Source organism: Petaurus breviceps, unplaced genomic scaffold, assembly GCF_028583685.1.
Source record: "Petaurus breviceps papuanus isolate PSGF00001 unplaced genomic scaffold, PetGlider_PUasm1.0 90775, whole genome shotgun sequence".
Taxonomy (NCBI): domain Eukaryota; kingdom Metazoa; phylum Chordata; class Mammalia; order Diprotodontia; family Petauridae; genus Petaurus; species Petaurus breviceps.
The window spans coordinates 13,043,813-13,065,361 of NW_027187342.1; the positions used below are offsets into that span (position 1 = coordinate 13,043,813).

General features: G+C 35.1%; 1 protein-coding gene across 3 annotated transcripts in view; it reads left to right on the forward strand.

Annotated features, from left to right (window-relative positions):
- Nucleotides 1-21,549, forward strand: part of USP34 (ubiquitin specific peptidase 34) — a 322,401-nt gene that overhangs the window by 67,554 nt on the left and 233,298 nt on the right. For all 3 annotated transcript variants that reach the window (XM_069069036.1, XM_069069034.1, XM_069069035.1), the window contains exons 2-3: nt 443-530; nt 18,354-18,771. In XM_069069036.1, coding sequence (XP_068925137.1) covers nt 443-530; nt 18,354-18,771 — 506 coding nt within the window. The remainder of the gene's footprint in view (nt 1-442; nt 531-18,353; nt 18,772-21,549) is intronic.

Consider the following 21,549-nt stretch of genomic DNA (forward strand, 5'->3'; position numbering starts at 1 on the left):
AACTTAATATTTCATTGAACACTATTTTCAAAGTGATATTGTAGGAAGACATCGGTAAATTTTGCCAAAAAGGTCCTAGTTTAGTTTAGCTCATCTGTTTTTGGTCAAATCCCTTCACTTCTCTAAGGCTTATCTTAAAATTTACAAAATGAGGTTACAACCACTGGGAGGGCCTTTCTGTCAGAATTATAAGCAAAGTGTCTTGTAAATTGTGAAGGAAATTCCAAAAAAAATTCAGTGTGTATTTTAAGTTAAAGGTTTACTAATTTCAGAAAATCACACTGAGGTTCTAAATTTTCGTAGTTTAAATAATTTTGTTTAGGAGCTAAAATAAAAGCATTCTTTGAGGTACTTTTTGAACTAAGTTTTAGTTTTTAAAATGTAATTTATTTTTAAATTTTGTTTTTTCCCCCCCCCCCACCTTTTTTTTTTTTTTTTTTAGTATCCGACATTGAAGGTGGTGATGGACTGCAACTCAGAAAGGAACATACTCTCAAAATATTTGCTTATATCAACTCCTGGACACAAAGGTATTTTCTGACATCTTTTGTAGCAGCTTTTGATATATGTGAAACTTTATTTGAATTTTCCTGTTGGTTGTTTTTTTCTTTATCATATATTAATATAAATAAATACTTGTATGTTGGTTATAGGGTTTCATCACTGTGGGTACACAGTCAAATTGTGATCCAGCCAGGCCTTTCATCCAGTTCTTATCTATTTCTTTACATAAATCCTCAACTAGGAAATCCATCTAGTGTGCTAAAGAACTTCTCTTTTATTTTCTGTGAGGTACCGGTGTAACACTTGAGTTTGTTGTTTCTTGTTTTCATATATGATGAGCACATTTTGGGGGAGGTTATTAATCTGTTAATGATGTCTTTTATATTTCTTCTGTTCAGTAGCATTTAATAATTCATTTCTGTTTGCCAGGCACTATCCTATGGCCTGAGAATAGAAAGACAGAAACAATAAAGTTTCTGCCCTTAAGGAGCTTACATTCAATTGGGGCAGTGTTTGCTGATAAATCTGTACCAAGTAATTTTTGAGACTCGAGAAGAGTACAATACACTAGTAATCGGAGAATTTAGAAATGTGTTTTATGAGTGGTAGCTCTTCATATGAACCCTGCAAGGAGCTCGGAATTCCAAGAGACAGAAGTGAGGAGGAAATACATTTTGGGTCTGTAGGGGAAAGTGTGCAAAGTCATGGAGGCTGAGGAGGGAGTATCATGTAGAAGAAAAATGAAGTACACTGGTTTGACTGGAATCCACAAGTGAAATCAATATGAAAAGATATATTGGAGCCAGATTATGAAGGTCTTTAAATACCAAACACGAGTTTGTATTCATTCCTAAAAGTAATAGGAAGCCACTGAAACTTCTTCAGCAGAGTTATATATTAGATCTGTGCATGAAGAATTTTTATTTGACTTGGCAACTTTGTGGAGGATGGATTAGAGAGAAGGTAGACTTGAAGAAGGGAGAACAGTCATGGGGCTTTTGTAATAGTTTAGGTCAGAGATATTGAGGGTTTGAACTAGGGTAAAGATTATTGGTAGAGATCTCTTGGAGGTATAATTGAAGAGAATTCTTGACAGTTTATTTTGGATAGCATTTTATAGGATACTTACATGTGCTGCATGGTCAGCTAGGCGATGGCATAGTGGATAGAGTGCTAGGCCTGGAGTCAGGAATACTCATCTTCCTGAATTAAAATCTGGCCTCAGATACTGAATAGCTGTATTATCCTGGGCAAGTCACTTAACCCTGTTTGACTCATTGTCCTCATCTGTAAAATGAACTGGAGAATGAAATGGCAAACCACTCCATTATCTTTGCCAAGAAAACTCCAAATGGGGTCACATAGAATTGGAAATGACTGAACAACAAAAATACATGCTATATTTTCCATGGTCCTTAAAGTTATTTATAATTTTGATACTTAGCTTTGTGGCATTTCAGAATGCTGTATAGCTTTACTAAGAAAACAATGTTATGTAGTTCAGATATTGTGGCAGTGATAAGTTTTGGATCGTTGCAAATGAGATACAGTTTCTCAAATGTATTCCAAAGTGACATCTTCCTCTTATTAAACTCTGGCAGCAGCTCATTTGCCATCTGTGGTGTCTATCATTCATGGTTGTGTGCATTGTACACTCAACATGATTTATAGGAAGGAGAGACCTAGGTTCAAAGTCTTCTTTTGATACTATAGGCAGTTTCATTAACATTTCTGAGCCTCGGTTTCTTCTCAAATGAAATGGGGTTCACGTTACATGTAGTACTTAACTCACTGTGTTTTGAAGATCAATAGATTATATGTGTGTATCATTTTGCATACCCGAAATGGAGTGCTATATAAATGTCAGCTTATTAGTACTAATATGTAATCTATGTCATAAAAGAATAGAATTTCAGAGTTTGAAGGAATTCATTGGTCATCTAGTTCAACCTTGGCTCAGTCAGAGACTTCTAATGAGGCAAGGACCCACCACCTCCTTTGACAATGTATTCCACTTTTGGATAGCGCTGTTAGGAAGTTTTTTCTGACATGTAGCCTAAATTTGACTCTTTACAGCTTCTACCCTTTGTTACTTGTTCCTCTGTCTCAGGCTAAGCAGAGCAAGTTTAATTCCTCTTCCACATGCTAACTCTTCAAATCCTTGAAGTCATCTGTCATGTCTCGCATATGTCTTTTCTTCTCCAAGTTAAATAACTTAAATGTTTGTTAAGCATTTAGTATTAAAAGACAAAAGACAGCCCCTGCCCACAGTTTAATGGGGGGAACAAGTCTCAGAACTGTTATATATCACCAGCTTTATATAGGATGAATTGGAAATAATCACCAGAGGGAAGGTACAAGCATTTAAGAGGGATTGGGAAAGGCATCCTATAGAAGGTGGGAATTTTAGCTGGAATGGCAAAGAAGCCAGGGAAGCTAGGAGATAAAGGTGTGGGTGGGAACATTCTAGGCTTACTTAGGCAGCCAGTGAAAATGAGCAGAATTGAGAAATGGAGTATCTTTTTACAGGTTCACTGAGAAGCTGGCTCTTGTAGGCTTTAAAGTGGAATGTGATGAAGGCCTGGAGTAGGGTGGTGGCTGTGTCAGAGGAGAGAAGGGGTTATGAGATGTTGCAAATGTGAAATTGATAGATCTTGGCAACAGATTTGTGATTTGTGATAAATATTTTTGTAAATCATTGGGATTGGTTTTTTGCTTAAAGCCTATCCCTCCCTTTAGGTGGACAGCGAAGTGGCCTAGTGAATAGAAAGCTGGACCTGGAGTCAAAAAGACTCATCTTCCTGAATTCAAATCTAGCTTCAAATACTTACTAGCTATGTTACCCTGGGCAAATAACTTTACATTGTTTGCTTTCAGTTTCCTCATCTGTAAAATGAGCTGGAGAAGGAAATGCCAAATTACTCCAGTATCTCTGCCAAGAAAACCCCAAATGAGGTAATTTTCAGGAAAAAAAAAAGAATATTACAGTGAGAAGTGGACCTATTCTAATGAGGGCCTGGGTGACTTGCCTTTGATCATGTGATTGTTTTCCTTTGTTCTTTTTTTTTTCCCTCTGCGTTTTGGAGGGGGGAAGGCAGGGCAATTGGGGTTAAGTGACTTGCCCAAGGTCACATGGCTAGTAAGTGTTAAGTGTCTGAGGCTGGATTTGAACTTAGGTCCTTCTGACTCCAGGACTGGTGCTCTATTCACTGTACCACCTAGCTGCCCCTTTTCTTTGTTCTTGAAGAGGATCAAAATGACATCACTATGCTAGAGTCAAGTTTCAATGTGTCCATTTGTGGCTGGTCAGGCACGCATAGTCTATGTGAACATCTGGGGTAGATACTCTAAATTTGTGCATCCTGTGTTTATTTTGAGCTGTTTCAGTTCTCCTTTGCTCATAGAGCACTGTACCTTTTCTGATATGGTCACACCATGCTGAAGGGTACTGTGCCAGTGTTTCCCGTGTGATACAATCAATTCTAAAGTTCTTGGGAGAGACTTTGAGAGGGTCCTTGTATTGCTTCTTCTGACCACCACATGAATCTTGCCCTGTGTGAGTTCTCCATAAAACAAGTTTTTGGCAAGCATAGTTTTGCGTTTGAACAGTGTGGCTAGCCTGTTGGAATTGCACTTTTTGAAGCAGAGTTGAATGCCTGGCAGTTTAGTTCAAGTAAGGGCCTCAGCATCTGGTATCTTATTCTGCCAGATGATCTTTAGAATCTTCCCAAGACAAATCAAATGGAAGTGATTCAGTTTCCTGGCATGGTGTTGGTATACTGTCCAGGTTTCACAAGCATACAACAATGAGGTCAGTGAAATGGCTCTGTAGATCTTCAGTTTGGTAATCAATGTAATACCTCTTCTCTCCCTTACTTTCCTTTGGAGCCTCCCGAACACTGAGCTAGCTCTGGCAATGCGTGCATCACCCTCTTTATCAGTGTGTACATCCCCAGAAAGTACACTGCCAAGGTAAGTGAACTTATCCACAGCATTCAAAACCTCCCCATTTGCTGTAGCCAATGGTTTCACATATGGATGGTGTGGTGCTGGCTGATCGAGCCACCTTGTTTTCTTGTTGTTAATTGTTAGGCCAAAATTAGCGCAAGCAGCAGAGAAGTGATCCATACCTTGTTGTATCTCAGCTTCATTTGCAAACAGAAAAGCCTGTACCAATACTCCCTCCACTTTGGTCTTGGCTTGTAGCCTTTTCAGGTTGAAGAATTTACCATCAGTGCAGTAGCTGACCTTGATACTGTGTTTGTCCTTGTTGAAAGTATTTGCCAACATGGCTGAAAACATGCTAGACGGCATGGCAGCAGGCACACAGACTTGTTTCCCTCCATTGGTGACTGGGAAAGCACGAGAGCATTGTCCATTATCCAGAACCTGGGCAAGCATGCTGCAATGAAATTGATATACAATGCTGGTGAACTTCTCCAGGCAACCAAATTTTGACATAATTTCCCATAATCCCTCACAACTAACAGTATGAAAGGCCTTGGTCAGATCTGCAAATATTGTGTACAGACCTCTGTTCTACTCCTGGCATTTCTCCGAGAGTTGTCGGGAAGCAAACATCATATTGACTATTCTTCAGCCCTTTCTGAAGCCATCACTGGTTCTCAGATAGATGACTATCTTCCAGGTGAAGGATCAGCCTATTAAGGAGGACTCTGGCAAAAATCTTGTTAGCAGCAACTAAGACAGCGACCCGTCCTGTGATTGTCATAGGACCTTTATAGAGAGAGACAGTGGAGGCATAATTGAACTCCTGGGGAATAACCTCCTCTTGCCATATAATCTGGAATATTTCACTCAGCTTTTATATGAGCAGTGGACCCCCTACCTTGTAAATCTCAGCTGGAATTGAATCAGCACGAGGTGTTTTGCCACATGAAAAGAGCCTGATGGCATTCAAAACCTCTTCTTTATTTGGAGCTTCAGCTTTGGAGGGACTGACTTTAACCAGAGGTAAACGATTGGTCAATGGTTGATGATGGCCTGTTGAAAACACTATGGAAGTGTTTAGCCCATCTCTTTAGGATCGTGTCCTTATCACTAATCAATGTGGCTCTATTAGCACTGAGTATTTGAGATACACCATAGTTTTTGGGCTCATAAATAACCTTCTGGGTATCATAAAAGCACTTTGAATTATTACTATCAGCATAAAACTCAATTTCATTTGCCTTCTTACTGAGCCAAGAATCCTACATCTCTTAATTTTGCTTATATTTTACTTTTGATGGAATTAAATGCTGCCTTCTTAGAGATGGGTGAACTATTATGCTGGTAAACCCTGTGGAATTCTTGTTTTCCATTTAGCAGATTCTGAATTTCCCCATCACTTTTATCAGACCAGTCTTGGTATTTGGGAGTGTTCTGACCCAGATGAGCAAATGCAGTGCTATACACCAAATTTCTGAAAACTGCCCACTCGTTTTCTACTGCACTATTGCCAACTGTTTGTTGGCTCAACTTTACGTCCAACTCAGCAACAAACTGTTCCTGTTTAGAGAAGAGCTCTAATTTGTTGACATTAATTCTTCTCGTCTTGGAAGAAGACTACCCCCTGCCTAGGGTTAGCTAGGCAAAAAGACATCCACCTCTGCTCAGACCTGCCTGGGTGGAACAGTATGGGCCAGAATTCACCTTAGATTAAATTCTTTGTATGGTTCTTTAGTTATGTGGGGGTCTCCCTCCCAGGATGGAAAGGCATGTATTCCAGGGATTTGGTTAATGTCATCCATCAAAAATGCTCTCTTTCTCAGAATCTAATGGGAGAGACAAGATGGAAACATATATACAAAAAACAAGCTATATACAGGATAAATATGAAATTTAGTTAAGTAAAGCATTGGAAATGAGGGGTTAAGCAAGGCTTCCTTTAAAACGTGGGAATTATTTGGGACCAAGCCAGAATGGTCAATAGTCAGAGAAGAAGAGAAAGAGCATTCCAGACATTAAGGATACCTGAGAAAATTATCAGCAATGACTTGTTCTTGCATCATTAAAGAGGTCTGCAATTGCTGGTAGGCAATCCAGCCCACTCTCCTCATCCTGTTTAATTTTGGGCCTAGTTTCTTGATTGTCCATTTTATTGACATTTTAATAGATTTTTTGATTCTCATCTATGAGGCTCTGTATCATATAAGCTTGATATAACCAGAATAATATCTTCCACATGTGGAGTTCTTACTTGAACTTCTACTCTGCTTATATCTTCTCCGTGACAGTGATCATTACTTAGCATATGTCCAACCTCCTGTTTTATGTTTTTGTCTAATGCTACTGGTTGAGGGTTGGGGTGGTGTTACTGAGCAACATTGTATATGATGTTATATCTTGAATTATTTTGATCTGTGAATGAGGAATAGCTTGTTGGAGAGGAACCTTTAACGTAATATTTTGCTGTCTTAAATTAAAAACTTACCTTTTTTAAAAAAATTATAACTGATGTCTTTTAATCTGTTGTGTAAAGATAATAGGTTCTCTCATGGAATGTTACTTGCAGAAGCCTCCTTCTCTATTAATGTTTTACAGTGATGCTTTTATTTTAACTATTGATTTTATATAGCTGGGACACGAAAACTTTTATTTATTTCTGACATTCTCAGTTACCTTTTATTTTTGGTAGTAAGGTCCAGATTTTTTTTTTCCTATACTTTAGATATCTTCACCTTTTTTTGAATTGATCCCTTGGGTACCTTCCAATTCTTGCAGCTAGCACAAATCTGATAGCTATATGGGGCAGTTGATTTTTAAGTATTGGATTTTGAGTCTGAAAGATCAGTGTTCAAATCCTGTTTCAGACACTTATCCACATGACCTTTTGGCAAGTTACTTAACCTCTTGTTCTCAGTTTTATAATCTATAAAATGAGGATAAGGAAGGCACCTAGCTCACAGGGTTATTGTGAGGATCAATTGAGATAATATATATAGCTCCTTAAAACATTGTATAAATACTGTCATTATTATCTGCTCTTTCTATACGTCTGGGATTGCCATAGTATTAGAGTTCAAGTTTGGTGGTAGATTCACTTTCCTGGTATCAAGGTCATGTTAACTTTTGGGGCACCGTTATCACACTGTGGGCTCATGCTTTGTGTCTTATGCAAGCTTTGCAGGCAAATGTGAATGCTAATTGGATGGGCTGTCTGTATATTCATTTTTCAAAGTTCCAAATAGCTTTTTAGAATGAAGTAGTACACAGTTTCACCAACAGTGCATTGCTGGGCTACTGGTTTTCTCATATCCTCATTAGCATTTATCTTTTTCTTTTTTTGGTCATCTTAGCCAGTCTAATGAATATGAGATGGTACCTTAGAGCTGTTTTAGTTTGCGTTTCTTGAATAATTATTGATTTAGAGCTTTGTTTTTCATAAGATTATTGGTAGTTTGGATTTCTTCCTCTGAAAACTATTTATTCATATCCTTTACCATTTATTATAGGGGAATGACTCTTATTCTTCTATTCAGATATTTATATTTGTTTGAATATGATTTATACATGTATGTATGTATACATGAATAAGATCCATAGAAACTTGCTGCAAAGATGTTTTCTAGTTTCCTACTTTTTTTTCTAATTTTAGTTGCATTGATTTTGTTTGTGCAAAATCTTTTAATTTTATGGAATCAAAATTTTTAATTTTACTTCCTGTGAACCTCTTTATCTTTTGTTTGATTATGAGCTCTTCCCTTATCCATAGATCTTAATCAGTCAGTAAACATTAATTAAGTACCTGCTATTTGACAGGTATAGGTAATAGCTTCTCTGCTCTGTGTAAAATCATCCCTTATGTTTAACTCATGCATCCATTTTGAACTCATCTTGGTATGTTATGTGAGATGCTATACCAATGTCTGCCATATTGCTTCCATGTTTCCCCTTTAATTTACTCCCTACAATTTATTTTTCCAAATAGTGATTTATTTCCCCAATAGCTGATATCTTTGGGTATATTAAATATTTGATAGTGGTAGTCATTTACTTATTCTACTACTTCTTCTTCTTCGGAAAGTGGGGCAGTTGGGGTTAAGTGACTCCCCCAAGGTCACACAGCTAGTTTTGTGTTAAGTGTCAGAAGCAGGATTTACTTCTTCATATTGTGTATTTAATATGTTCTACTGACCAACCTCTTTGTTTCTTACTTCATACTTATTTGTTTCAATGATTATAGCTGTGTAGTATAGTTTCAAACCTGGTACTGCTAGATTACATTCCATAGCATATTTTCTCACTGATTCCTTTGATATTCTTTCCTTTTATTGTTCCAGTTAATTTTGAATTTGAATATGATTCACATTCTTATTTCATTAGATGCTATAAAAGCTTTTGACAAAATAAAATACCAAAGAATTAAATCATAGAGCCAAAAAAATTATTAATATAGTCATATATGCTTACAGTTTTCTTGCTATTGAACCAGCCCTGTATTCTTGGCATCAGTCCAGCCTGGCCATAGTATATACTCTTTGTCATGTGCTATAATCTCCTTGGTAGTGTGCTAATAAAATTTTTTATTTTTATATTCATTATGGAAATTTTTTTCTTTATGTTTTTGTTCTCCCTCATTTAGAATAGACTATATTTGTGTCATAGAAGAATTCCTTCTTGTTTTTAAAAACAGTTTGTGTAGTAAATGAATTAATTTCTTTTTAAATGTTTGTTAGATTTTGCTTGTAAGGTTGTCTAGTCCTGGGTATTTTTCTTAGGTTGCTCATTTATAGCTCATTCAATTTCTTTTTTCTTTTTTAAAGTTTTGGTTATTTAAGTATTCTGTTTCCTATTCTGTTAATCTGTGCAATTTATAGTTTTGTAAATAATCCATTTTATTTAGATTATCAGTTCTATTGAGATATTGTTGGACAAAGTAGTTTCTATCAATTGCCTTCATTTCCTCTTCATTAGTTGTGAATTTACTTTTTACATTTTTAATACTGGTAATTTACATTTTTTAATCAAAGCAGCCAAAGGTTTATTATTTTCTTTTTAGATAGCTGCTCCCGTTATTATTTATTAGTTTAAAAAATTTTTTTAAAGCTTTTATTTTTGTTATTTTGACCTTTGATTTTCAGAATTTCTATTTTGGGATTCTAAAATAGGGATTTAAAAATTTCTTTTTCTAGTTTTTTAGTTGTATGACTAAATAAATGATCTTCCCTTTTTCTTTTATTGCTGTAAATATTTAGAGATATAAAATTTCCCCTCAGAATTAATTTGTCTGAATCGCACAAATTTTGGTATGTGATGTCATTGTTATTATCTTTAATGAAATTATTGATTGTTTCTATAACTTGTTCTTCGACACATTTTTTAGGCTTATGTTATTTGATTTCTTTTTTTTGCTTTTTTGGGGGGGTAATTTTGGGTTAAGTGACTTGCCCAAGGTCACACAGCTAGTTTTTGTGTTAAGTGTTGTCTGAGGCTGGATTTGAACTCAGGTCCTCCTGACTCTAGGACCAGTGCTCTATTCACTGTGCCACCTTAGCCATCCCTCGTTACTTAACTTCAAATTAATTTTTGGCCTATGTTTCAGAGGCCCTTTAATGTAACTTAATTGCCTTATGGTCAGAAAAAGATGCATTTAATAATTGTTTTTCTGCATTTGTTTGTGAGGTTTTCATGCCCTAATGCATTGTCAGTTTTTGTGAAGGTGCCATGCACAACTGAAAAATAGGCATATTCCTTTTTTCTATTCCTATTCTACAGAAGTCTGTCATATCAAACTTTTATAAAGCTTCTGTTTAGTGTCTTATGGCTTTCTTGTTTCTTTTATGTCTAAATATAAGTCTGAAGGGCAAATTGATTCCTGAGCTTCAAAATGCTCCTATTGCTCTGTTCCTTGCCAGTACCCCCGTCCCAGTGTCTACAGACCTTTCTATAATCCTAAGCTACTCTTGACTGGCAAGTTGACTTTTTCTTGGTTTTCCTGATGAGCATTTGGTCTGGCATGTTTTCTAGGTTGTTGTGGAGGAGGTATATTGGATGATCTGGGCAAAAATGTTAACTGTCACTCTGCTTACTCTGCATAACTTTTTTTTAATTAAAAAAAAATTTTTTTTGGGGGGGGTTACATTTTAAGTTTTGAACTGTCTCTCTCCTTCCCTACCCTGTACTAGAGAAGGGCCACCATTTGACACTGTTGTGTGTGTATCTATAACCATACTATGCATACTTCTATTTATCAGTTCTTTATCTGGAATTAGATATCATCTTCCTTCATAGGTCCTTTATAGTTTATTACAGTATTTATAATATTTAGAATAACTTAATCATTCACAGTAATTCTTCGAACAATATTATTCTTACTGTATACAGTATTTTCTTAGTTCTGCTCATTTCATTCGTTATTTCATGCAAGTCTTTCCGTGTTTTTCTAACATCAGCTTGCTTATCATTTCTTAAAGCACAGTAGGATTCCATCACAATCATAAACCACAATTTTTTTTTCACCATTACTCAATTAATGGGCATCCCCTCAATTTCCAGTTCAATATTTGAGAATATATGGATTCTTTTCCTTTTCCCCTGATTACCTTGGGATACAGACCTGCTAGTGGTTTTGCAGGGTCAAAGGGTATAAATAGTTTTATAAGTCGTTGGGTAGAATTCCAGATTGCTCTCCACAATAGTTGGATCAGTTCACAGTTCCACCAATAGTGTATTAGTGTCCCAATTTTTCCATGTCTCCTAAAATTTATCCTTTCCCTTTTCTATCATTTTCACCTGATAGGTGTGAGATGATATTTCAGAGTTCTTTTAATTTGTATTTCTCTAATCAGTAACGATTTAGGGCATTTTTTTCAGATGACTATGAGATAGCTTTGATTTCTTTGTCAAAAAACTGCCTGTTCATATCCTTTTACTATTTATCAATTGACGAATGAGTCATATTCTTAAAAATTTGACAAAATCCTCTATATATTTGAGTATCAGACCTTTATCTAGAAAACGTTCTATAAAAATTTCCCCCCAGTTTCTTGCCTTCCTTCTAATCTTGGATACATTAGTTTTATTTCTACAAAACCTTTTAAATTTAATCAAAATCATCCATTTAACACCTTACAATGCCCTAGTTATTGTTTATTCATAAATTTTTATTCTATCCATAAATCTGATAGGCAGTATGTTCTGTGTTCTTCTGATTTTCTTATATGCCTCTTTATACCTGTCATGTATCCATTTTAACCTTATATTAGCTAAATGGTGTGATATTGCTTTATATCCAGTTTCTGCCAGACTGCTTTCTGGTATTCCTAACAGTTTTTTACCAAATAGTTAATTCTTATCCCACAAGCTTAAATAACTTCACATTTGTCACACACAAAGTCCCTATAATTATTTACCATTGTGTATTGTATGCCTTCTCGGTTCTACTGATACTTCTTTCTGTTTCTTAACTATTGCCAGATAGTTTTGATAATTACTACCTTGTAATATAGTTTAAGATATGGGACTACTCAATCTCCCTTTACTGTTTTTTTTTCCACTAATTTTTTTTTCCTTTTTGGAGGGCAGTTTGGGGTTAAGTGACTTGCCCCAAGGTCACAAGGCTAGTTTTTGTGTTAAGTGTCTGAGGCCGGATTTGAACTCGGGTCCTCCTGACTCCAGGGCCAGTGCTCTATTCACTGCGCCACCTAGCCGCCCCCCATTAATTCTTTTAATATTCTTGACCTTTTGTTCTTCCAGATGGATAATTTTTTTTTCATATAGAGCAACAAAACAGTTTTTTTTGGTAACTGACTTGGGATGTCATTGAATAAAGAATAGATAAGGTAGAATTGTCATTTTTATGTTGGCTCTATATAAATCTCTAAAGATTTATATCTTTATATTGGGTGAATATATATTCACCCACCCATGAACAATTAATGTACCTCCAATTATTTAAATTTGACTTTATTTGTGTAAAAATAATTTTATAATTATGTTCATATATAGTTCCTGGGTTTGTTTAGGTAGCTATACTTCTAGGTATTTTATGCTGTCTACAGTTATTTTAAATGGGGTATCTCTTAGTATTTCTTCTTGCAGGGTTTTGTTGTTGATATATAGAAATGCTGGCGTTTTGTGTGGCTTCATTTTATATCCTGCTACTTTGTTAAAAATATTAATTATTGGGGCTGCTAGGTGGCGCAGTGAGTAAAGCGCAGGCCCCGGAGTCTGGAGGATCCGAGTTTGGTTCCAGCCTCAGACACTTAACACCCACACAAAAAAACTAGCCATGTAACCTTGGGCAAGTTACTTAACCCCAATTACCCTCCAAAAGCAAAAAAAAAAAATTATCCAGCTTTTTAGTTGAATTTTTAGGATTTTCCAAGTATGAGATCATATCTGCAAAAAAAAAAAAATAGTTATTTCTTTTTCTTCTGTTATTGCTATTGCTTGCATTTCTAATGTGATATTGAATACTATTGGTGATAATGGGCATTCTTGTTTCATTCTTGTTCTTATTGGGAAGGCTTTTGGCTTATCTTCATTTACAAATAATGCTTGCTTATTATTTTATGTAGATGCTTATCATTTTAATGAAAAATCCATTTATACTTGTGTTTTCAAGTATTTTTAATAGGAATAAATGTATATTGTCAAGCCTTTTCTATATTGACATAATTATATGATTTGTTACTTTTGTTATTGATATAATTAATTATGTTAATGCTTTTCCTTATGTTAAATTTATCCCTGCATTCCTGGCATAAATCCCACCTTCATAACTTCAGTGTTACATAATTATTAAAGAACTTGTAAATGTTTTTTGAAATGATGTTTTAGTGACATTTAAGTTTTAGTTTGCTTTTAAAAATATTTTTGATGAAAATTGCTTCATAGCTTTTTTTTTTTTTTTGCCCAAGAAGTCTATTTAAAGATAGGACTTAAATAGTAGGAAGAGATAGATTGCTAGATGCTTGAGATCTTGTAGGAAAGCATTTTGTATTCATTTCTCAACTTATGTCTGGTTAGCTTATGTTTGCAATGTAGGGGCCTTTCCAGTACTTTGATATGTATGACATTTAGCATCTTCTGAAGTATCTCTTTTCTAGGTGTTACGATAGAATGGAAAGAATATTGCCTTGGAATTAAAGGGTCTAGGTTCATATCCTGTCTCTGGCAATTTGTACCTATGATTTTGATAAGGAATTTCAGTTAAACTCTTTAGGTCTTAGTTTTCTCATGTGTGAAAAAGAGCCTCAATTTTCTCATATATAAAAAAACAAAAAGAATGGATTGGACTATTACTGTCATTTTACAGTTGTATCTGACTCTTTGTGACCCCTTTTGGGGTTTTCTAAAGGTACTGGAGGCATTTTCTGTTTCCTTCTCCTGTTCATTTTTCAGATGAAAACAGGGATAAGTGAGTTGCCCAAGGTCACGAAGCCAGTAAGTGTCTGAGACCAAATTTGAGCTCAGATACTTCCTTCTGATTTGAGACCTGGCCTTGTGCCACCTAACTGTCCTCAGTGATTCTCTAAGCCCTTCTAATTAAATTATTATATTGTGTTCAAAGAGGTTTAATTTTACCTCTTCTCTGTCATTTAAAATTTTCTTTTCTTTTTTTTTTTTTTTTTTTTGCTATAATTAGCATTTCCAGACCCCATAGTTTCCTTCAGAGATCAACCCAGGGCCATCTCTTGCTCATTATTTTGTGCCCTTGCACAAGAAACAAAACTTTTCTGGGTCATAGGTTCCCTTTTTTAAAATGAAGAGGTTTGACTAAATGATTTCTGAGATCCATTATATCCCTAAATCTGGGCTCTGTGATCTTGTGACATGCTTTTGAATCTCTCTGACATGCTGATCTTGGGCAAACCACTTGACTTTTTCTGATTTTTTTAAATATTTCTAAAAGCATTTGGACTAGGTGATCTCCATTGTTTCTTCTAATTTTAAAATCTATGAGCTTAAACTATTAAAATTTACAAAGTGAACTAATTTAGAATTTATATTATTTTATACCCCCTTCCTAGTTTTTGATACTTTTTTTTAACCAAAAAGAAAACTAAATCCTACCTTGGAATATAAACTTTTATAAAAAATTGCCAAATACTAATTTATCCCAACGTATCTGGAACTGAAGAGATTAATAGTGTTACTTTGGAATGACAAAAACATCCCTCCCTTGTTTCAGGTTTTTAAAAAAATACCTAGGCTTCAGTTTGTTACAGTTTGTAAATATCTTTCATGTTTACTTGAATTAAGCAAATAAAACATGCTTTATTCTGTTTTATGTAGCAATAAAATTCCAATTATAAATGATAGCATCTATTATAGACTTGTTATAATGTAAAAATCTCTGGTGCTTTTTATTGCTTATTAACATGTCCTTTTGCTTTTATATATATTATTTTATTACTTCTGGTATCACAGATCTTACTGGTATAGGTCTGTTGACTACCTATGTAGACTACAATACATTACATTCAGGAAGATGGTCATATTCAGTTGCTGTGACCAGGAAAAAAAAATTATTACCTGACCCGCTTCATAGTGATGACCTTTGTCTGACAGATTTATGTAGTTTGTTCTTGGAACTTCATCTCATAAACCTTCTTAAGCTTTGTAGGGTTGCTCTTGCCCATTTCCTACTCAGAAAATTCTGTTTTTTGATTTGGAGTTTGTTATTTAATAAGAATACAAATTGGGGTGTAAGGTGGTGCAGTGATTGGGCATAGTTCCAAATTGCTCTCCAGAATGGTGGATCAGCTCACAACTCCACTAACAATGTATCAGTGTTCCAACTTTCCCACATCTTCTCCAACATTTATCATTTTCCTGTTTTGTCATGTTTGCCAATCTGGTAGGTGTGATGTGGTACCTCAAAGTTGTTTTGATTTGCATCTCTCTAATGAACAGTGATTTTTTCATGTGACTATAGATAGTTTTAATTTCTTCCTCTGAAAACTTCTTGTTCATATCCTTTGACCATTTATCATTTGGAGAATGACTTGTATTCTTGTAAATTTGACTCGGTTCTCTATATATTTTAGAAATGAGGCCTTTATTAGAGATACTAGTTATAAAAATTCTTTTCCAGGTTTCTGTTTCCCTCCTAATCTTGGTTGCATTGACTTTGTGCAGAACCTCTTCAATGTAATACAATCAAAATTATCCATTTTGCATTTTATAATATTCTCAGTCTCTTATTTGGTCATAAATTCCTCCATTTTCCATAAACCTGACAGATAAACTGTTCCTCGTTCCCCTAATTTGTTTATAGTCTCAGCTTTTATATCTAATTTGTGAACCCATTTGGACTTCATTTTGGTATATAGTGTCAAACATTTCTGCCCAGTTTCTGTTATACTGTTTTCCAGTTTTCCTAGCAGTTTTTGTCAAATAGTGAGTTCTTACCCGGAAGCTGAGGTCTTTGGGTTAATCAAACTGTAGATTGCTGTAATCATTAACTACTGTGTCTTGTGTACTTAACTCATTCCATTGATCTACCCCTCTTTCTTAGCCAGTACCACATAATTTTGATGATTGCTGCTTTATAATATAATTTAGGATCTGGTATGGCTAGGACCTTCTTTTCATTTAATTCACTTGATATTCTAGACCTTTTGTTCTCCTAGTTGAGTTTTGATATTATTTTTCTAGCTTTATGAAATAACTTTTTGGTATTTTGATTGGTATGGCACTGAATAAATTAATTTATGTAGAATTGTTATTTTTGTTAAATTAGTTCAATCTACCCAGGAACAACTGATGCTTTTCCAGTTATTTATATTTTATTTGTGTGAAAACTGTTTTGTAATTGTGTTCCTATAGTTCCTGGATTAGGCTAATGTAGTTTTGAGAATTTTCTAGGTAGATAAGAAAGGACCTATAGATTATCTTTGGTATATTTGCTAGAGAGCTAACCTTAGAAATCAGGAAGACCTCGATTTAAGGCCCTCTTCTGACACAGTTTCAGGGTAAGAACCTCTCAGTGTTCTAGGCAACCAAGACTTTTTAAGTTGTAGAAAAAGGGGAGCAAGGGACTTATCTGCATTGTCAGTGGGTGTTTCCTTTTCAGAAATTCCCTAATACTAAAGGGAGTGCATGAAGTACTAGAGAGTGGCAAGATGGGATAACTCTTATCTTTTCTGTATTAGCCAGATGTAGACTGGTCTCTAACACCCACACTTGCCTTTAATCCATTTTGCCTCTTGTATGTATGCCCCTAAGGTCAGTTATAATGCAACTGCTACTTAGGTATTCACCCCGTCTCTGAAGGTGCTTTTGAGAAAATTCTTCTCCCCCGAAGGCCTCTGTATCTACTCCCTGTCCCTGGATTTCTTCTTGCCTGAAAATTATCTCCTCTTGTATCGAGGTGCCTGTATTACAGGACAGTGACTGGGGATTGAGACTCTTCTACCTTTATTTCCAATGTCTCCTACTTTCCAAACCTCTCCTCCCCTCCCCCCCTTTTTTCTTTTGGGGTGGACAGTGGATCTTGTAGTCATGCAGATAAATGAGTGTATGTAAGCATACATACTTTGAGGGGGGACTGTGGTCAAATGTGTTTGTTTATTTCTGATAGGCATGCACGATAAAAAAAATAGACTTCTGTTAGGAGACAGTTCTATATTCTGTACTGAACTTTGGGACTTCCATCCTCATAGCAGTAAACATTATTTGAACAAAATTGTGGAAATGGAATAAGCTGAAATTACCATTGGTAGTCAGAATGTCTACATTGCCTAGGTTAAAAACAAACTTTTGCTGGTGCAGTTTTGTTGAAAAATAAATCTTTTTGTGTTTAAAGTTGCATTGATGTACATTCTATGCTTGAGATTTGTATTTATTTCTCAGTGATGTAGTTGGTCCCTAGGCTTGTTGAAGAATATTTTATGCAAAGAGCCAGTGTATTTTTTCATAGGGATCAAAGAGGTTAAACAAAATGTGATCATTTTTATGGTTGTTATTATTATTGCGCCCTTTTTTTTTTTTTTTTGCCATTTTAATAAATGTAAGGCCATCTTTAGCTGGTGGTGCTCACGGAATTATTCTATTTATTTATGCCAGTAAAAGTAAAATAATAGGTAACATAAGTCAGGCCTGTAGCCCTTGATACTAGTGTTTCTGCTGTACAGTAGAAAGTCTTATAAAGTAGAACCTGCTGTGTGGTTAGCTCTTTTGACTGCCACATCACACTGCTGCCTTGAAAGCCTCCTGAATACTGAGGTCTTTTTCACTAGACCTATTTTTTTATTCTCTTGTCTCCCTGGGCCTATACTTTGCTTATACATTTAGATGTTTGAACCCAAGTATAATGCTTAACACTCATCCTGATGGGGTACAGGTCCTAGAAACATCCCTTATAAATTTCATCTTGATAGCTTTAGTTCCTTTGTTGTATTTTCTTTTGGATCCCAGTTCTTTCACTCACTATATTTATTCTTTCTTCCAGGTTTATGTCATCCTTTTCTTTTTCTTTTCTTTTTTTTGAGGGGGACTTAAAAGGGGTTTGGAAATGTATATTTTGTTTTACACTTTGTTGGAATTTAATTGTTTTATATAGTTCATTTTATATTGTCATTTCTGGTTCAGTCTTAAATAAAAAGCCTGCTTTAAAATTCTCAGCTAATCCTTTTAGCAACTAGTTCCTTTTAGATGTTTTAATTTTCTTTGTCTCTGGTCAGGATTTTTTTTTTTTGTCTCTTCAGTGCTTAGCACACATTAGGTGCTTACCAAAGTTTGTTAAATTTTCTGTTTTTCTCAGTTATTTAACTGAGGAAACTTTGATTAAGGAAAGAACTTTTCAGTGTTTCTCTAGCATTCTACATATTTATGATTTAATTGTAATTCAAAACTATTCATGGAAACAAATATATTTTTTGATTTCTCTTTTTCAGGCAATGTCTATGCTGCTTTAAGGAGTATAAGCACTTGGAGATTTTTAACCAAGTAGTATGTGCTCTCATTAACTTAGTGATTGCCCAAGTTCAAGCGCTTCGGGACCAGCTCTGTAAACATTGCACTATTAACATAGATTCAACATGGCAAGATCAGAATAATCAAGCTGAGGAACCATTGAATGTAGAAAGAGAGTCTCATGAAGAAGAAAATATAGAAAGACAAAAATCAGAGAAAAAAATAGACTCTACAAGGATTTGTAGCCTGACGGAGGAGGAGTCTACGAAGAGTTCTGATCCTTTTAATTTATGGAATACAGATGAGAAGGAAAAACTTTTGCTATGTGTGGCAAAAATCTTTCAGATTCAGTTTCCCTTATATACTGCTTACAAGCATAACACTCATCCTACAATAGAGGTATTTTTTTTTTAATATTTTGCTAATTTTCTTGGAGAAGTCATAATAGTAAAACATTTGAACTCCACTTGTATAGAATGTATATGTGAAAAAATGATTACTACTTTATTACTGAAATCATTTCCACAACAAGATATCCATTTAATAATGCTATACTGATGGTTTTGTTCCTATTCTTCAGTATTTCAAATATTGCCTTTAAGATGAAAAATTTTGATTTGAAATAAAAAAAATGATATCTATTGTTTTTTATGGGATTATATGTAGAAACTTGTTCTCTTACAGTGATCTCATTACTTTTTCTTTGGTCTATGTACTGTTACTGATGTTATACCTTCTTGTTTTTTAATGTTTCTCTTGTTTTGAGAATCATTGAATTTTGAGAATAATTTTTTTGAACCTTATTTATTAGGAAAAAAAAGTAACATTGAGTTTGGGAATTCCATTATCAAGATAAAATGATTTATTATAATTATTCTATCTACTTTTTTCCTTTTGTGAAACTTAGTAACAGCAAGGGTTTTTTAGTATGTGAATTTTAGGAGGCAATGACATCTACTAAGTACTTGACAAATTCTGTCATTTGGAGCATTTTTAGAAGCTCTTCAGGCAATTTAGGTTCTTACCCTAGAAGACTTCTTTTGGCAGCAAGGGTTCTCAGAAGCCAGACAGTGAGTTGGTGAAATATACTTTTATGTTTGTGATGGTTATGTAACCAAGAATTATAGTTTGCTGTTTAGATTGATCATTGGATTATTTAAATGCAAACAGTCTGCCTGTTTCAGTTATTGGTATATTCTCTAATTGATGAGAATTAATACAGATTATAGAGTCTTTTATATGTCCTGAAGCCTTTGAATGAATGAATTTTGCCAAATGTGTGAGATAAAAAGAGTTAAGGTATAGTGGGGCATTACTGATATTTATTAGCAAGATTTTTGGTATACATATTTGGATTCACAAACTTTACTAATAGTGAATGACGATGGTAATTAATTGTAGATTTTGTTTTGTGCTTATTACTAAAAATTCATAAACTCTTCCATAGCACTCCTCCAAAATCTTGATATTTTTACTACTACAAATCTTTTACTCCCAAATCTTTCTATCCACTGACATAACTACCACCTTAGTTCATAAGCCTTTACCCCATACATCTCACCTCAATTATTGCAACAGTTGGTCCTCTTGCATCTGGTCTTTTACCACTCCAGTATATCCTTCACAGTGCTACCAAAGTTATTTTACTTAAATGTTTCTCCTTTACTCAGGACAACTCCTACTACCTCTGATAAGAAATAAACTCCTGTTTAGCATTTAAAGCCCTTCATTGCTTGGCCCCAAGCTATTTTTCTTCTTTTAGTGGATCTCCCCTCCTCCTTTGTGAGACCCAGCTACATTGGCCTTATCTCTGGGTGTGCACTCCCTCCCTGTCTTCCTCTGGACCTTCCCTCTCCTCAGCTCACACACTGCCTTTTCCTTGAATGCTCTTATACTCCTCAACCGATAGCACATTTTTTCCTAACTACCTTGTATTTAACTACTTTTGTATATAGCTGTTCATTTCATATTTACAGTGTATAATGCATTTATATAGGTCCTTGTTGTCTCTTCTTTTAGAATGTAAACTCCTTGGGAGTAGGAATTGTTTTATTCTTTGTTTAGTACAATAACTGACATTTAGTAAGGTGCTTAATAAATGCTTATTGGTTGATATAATCATATTGTGTGAATCTAGAGAAAGGTTCAGAGCTTGATATTATTGCTGGTAACTTAGCTGAAAGGTAGTTGAAGTTAAGAATTTTGGGAATAGATCAGGAAGATTTCAACTGCCTGTTAAATATCTCAAACTATATATCTTGTAAACATCATAAACTGACTGCAGAGGGTTGCACTTGAGGACCTAGAGGGCCACCTCAATATCTCTGAAAAATATATGAACTTTTATATAGTTTTACCAGTTATTCCATTGAAAGAGGGATTCTGATACAATATAAACCCTTGCTCTGGAATTTTTAATCTTACAGTATTGCCTTGGGCACTGTAGCAGCAAGCACCCCAAGCGTCCTCAGGGTTTGCAGCTACCACAGGTTCTTGGATCTGCTTTGCTAAAGGAAAGCAACTCAAAATGGGTTAACAAGCTTACTTTAATCAGTCAGACATATATCGTTTACCTTATTCAGGAGAAAAGGTCAGCACCCTGAGTCTCAAAGTATACAGGCATAATTATCAAGACAGAAACATCAAGTAGACAGATTTCCAAACTGTCCAACCATTACATCCATACCCAGTCAACATCTGGGTTTCCACATTCTGGGTTTTTCAAAGCCGGGGGACTCTCAAGAACGGCTTCCCAGAATTCAGATCAAATCACAGAACACTTCTCAAAGTGAGTCCCCAAAACAAAGCTACACATCAGGGCTTATATAGCCTTCTCCTGGCTCAGAGAATGTAACAACCTTATTGACTCACTGGCCAATCAAGAAGTATCTACTGAAAAACAAGCCTCCCCCACCCCAGGCTTCAGGTGCACATTAGCCTAGGGGCAGGGAAGATCTTTAAAATTTACATTCTTATTACATTGCAGAGGGTTGCACTTGAGGACCTAGAGGGCCACCTCAATATCTCTGAAAAATATATGAACTTTTATATAGTTTTACCAGTTATTCCATTGAAAGAGGGATTCTGATACAATATAAACCCTTGCTCTGGAATTTTTAATCTTACAGTATTGCCTTGGGCACTGAGAGGTTAAATACCTTGTTCAGAGTCACTTAG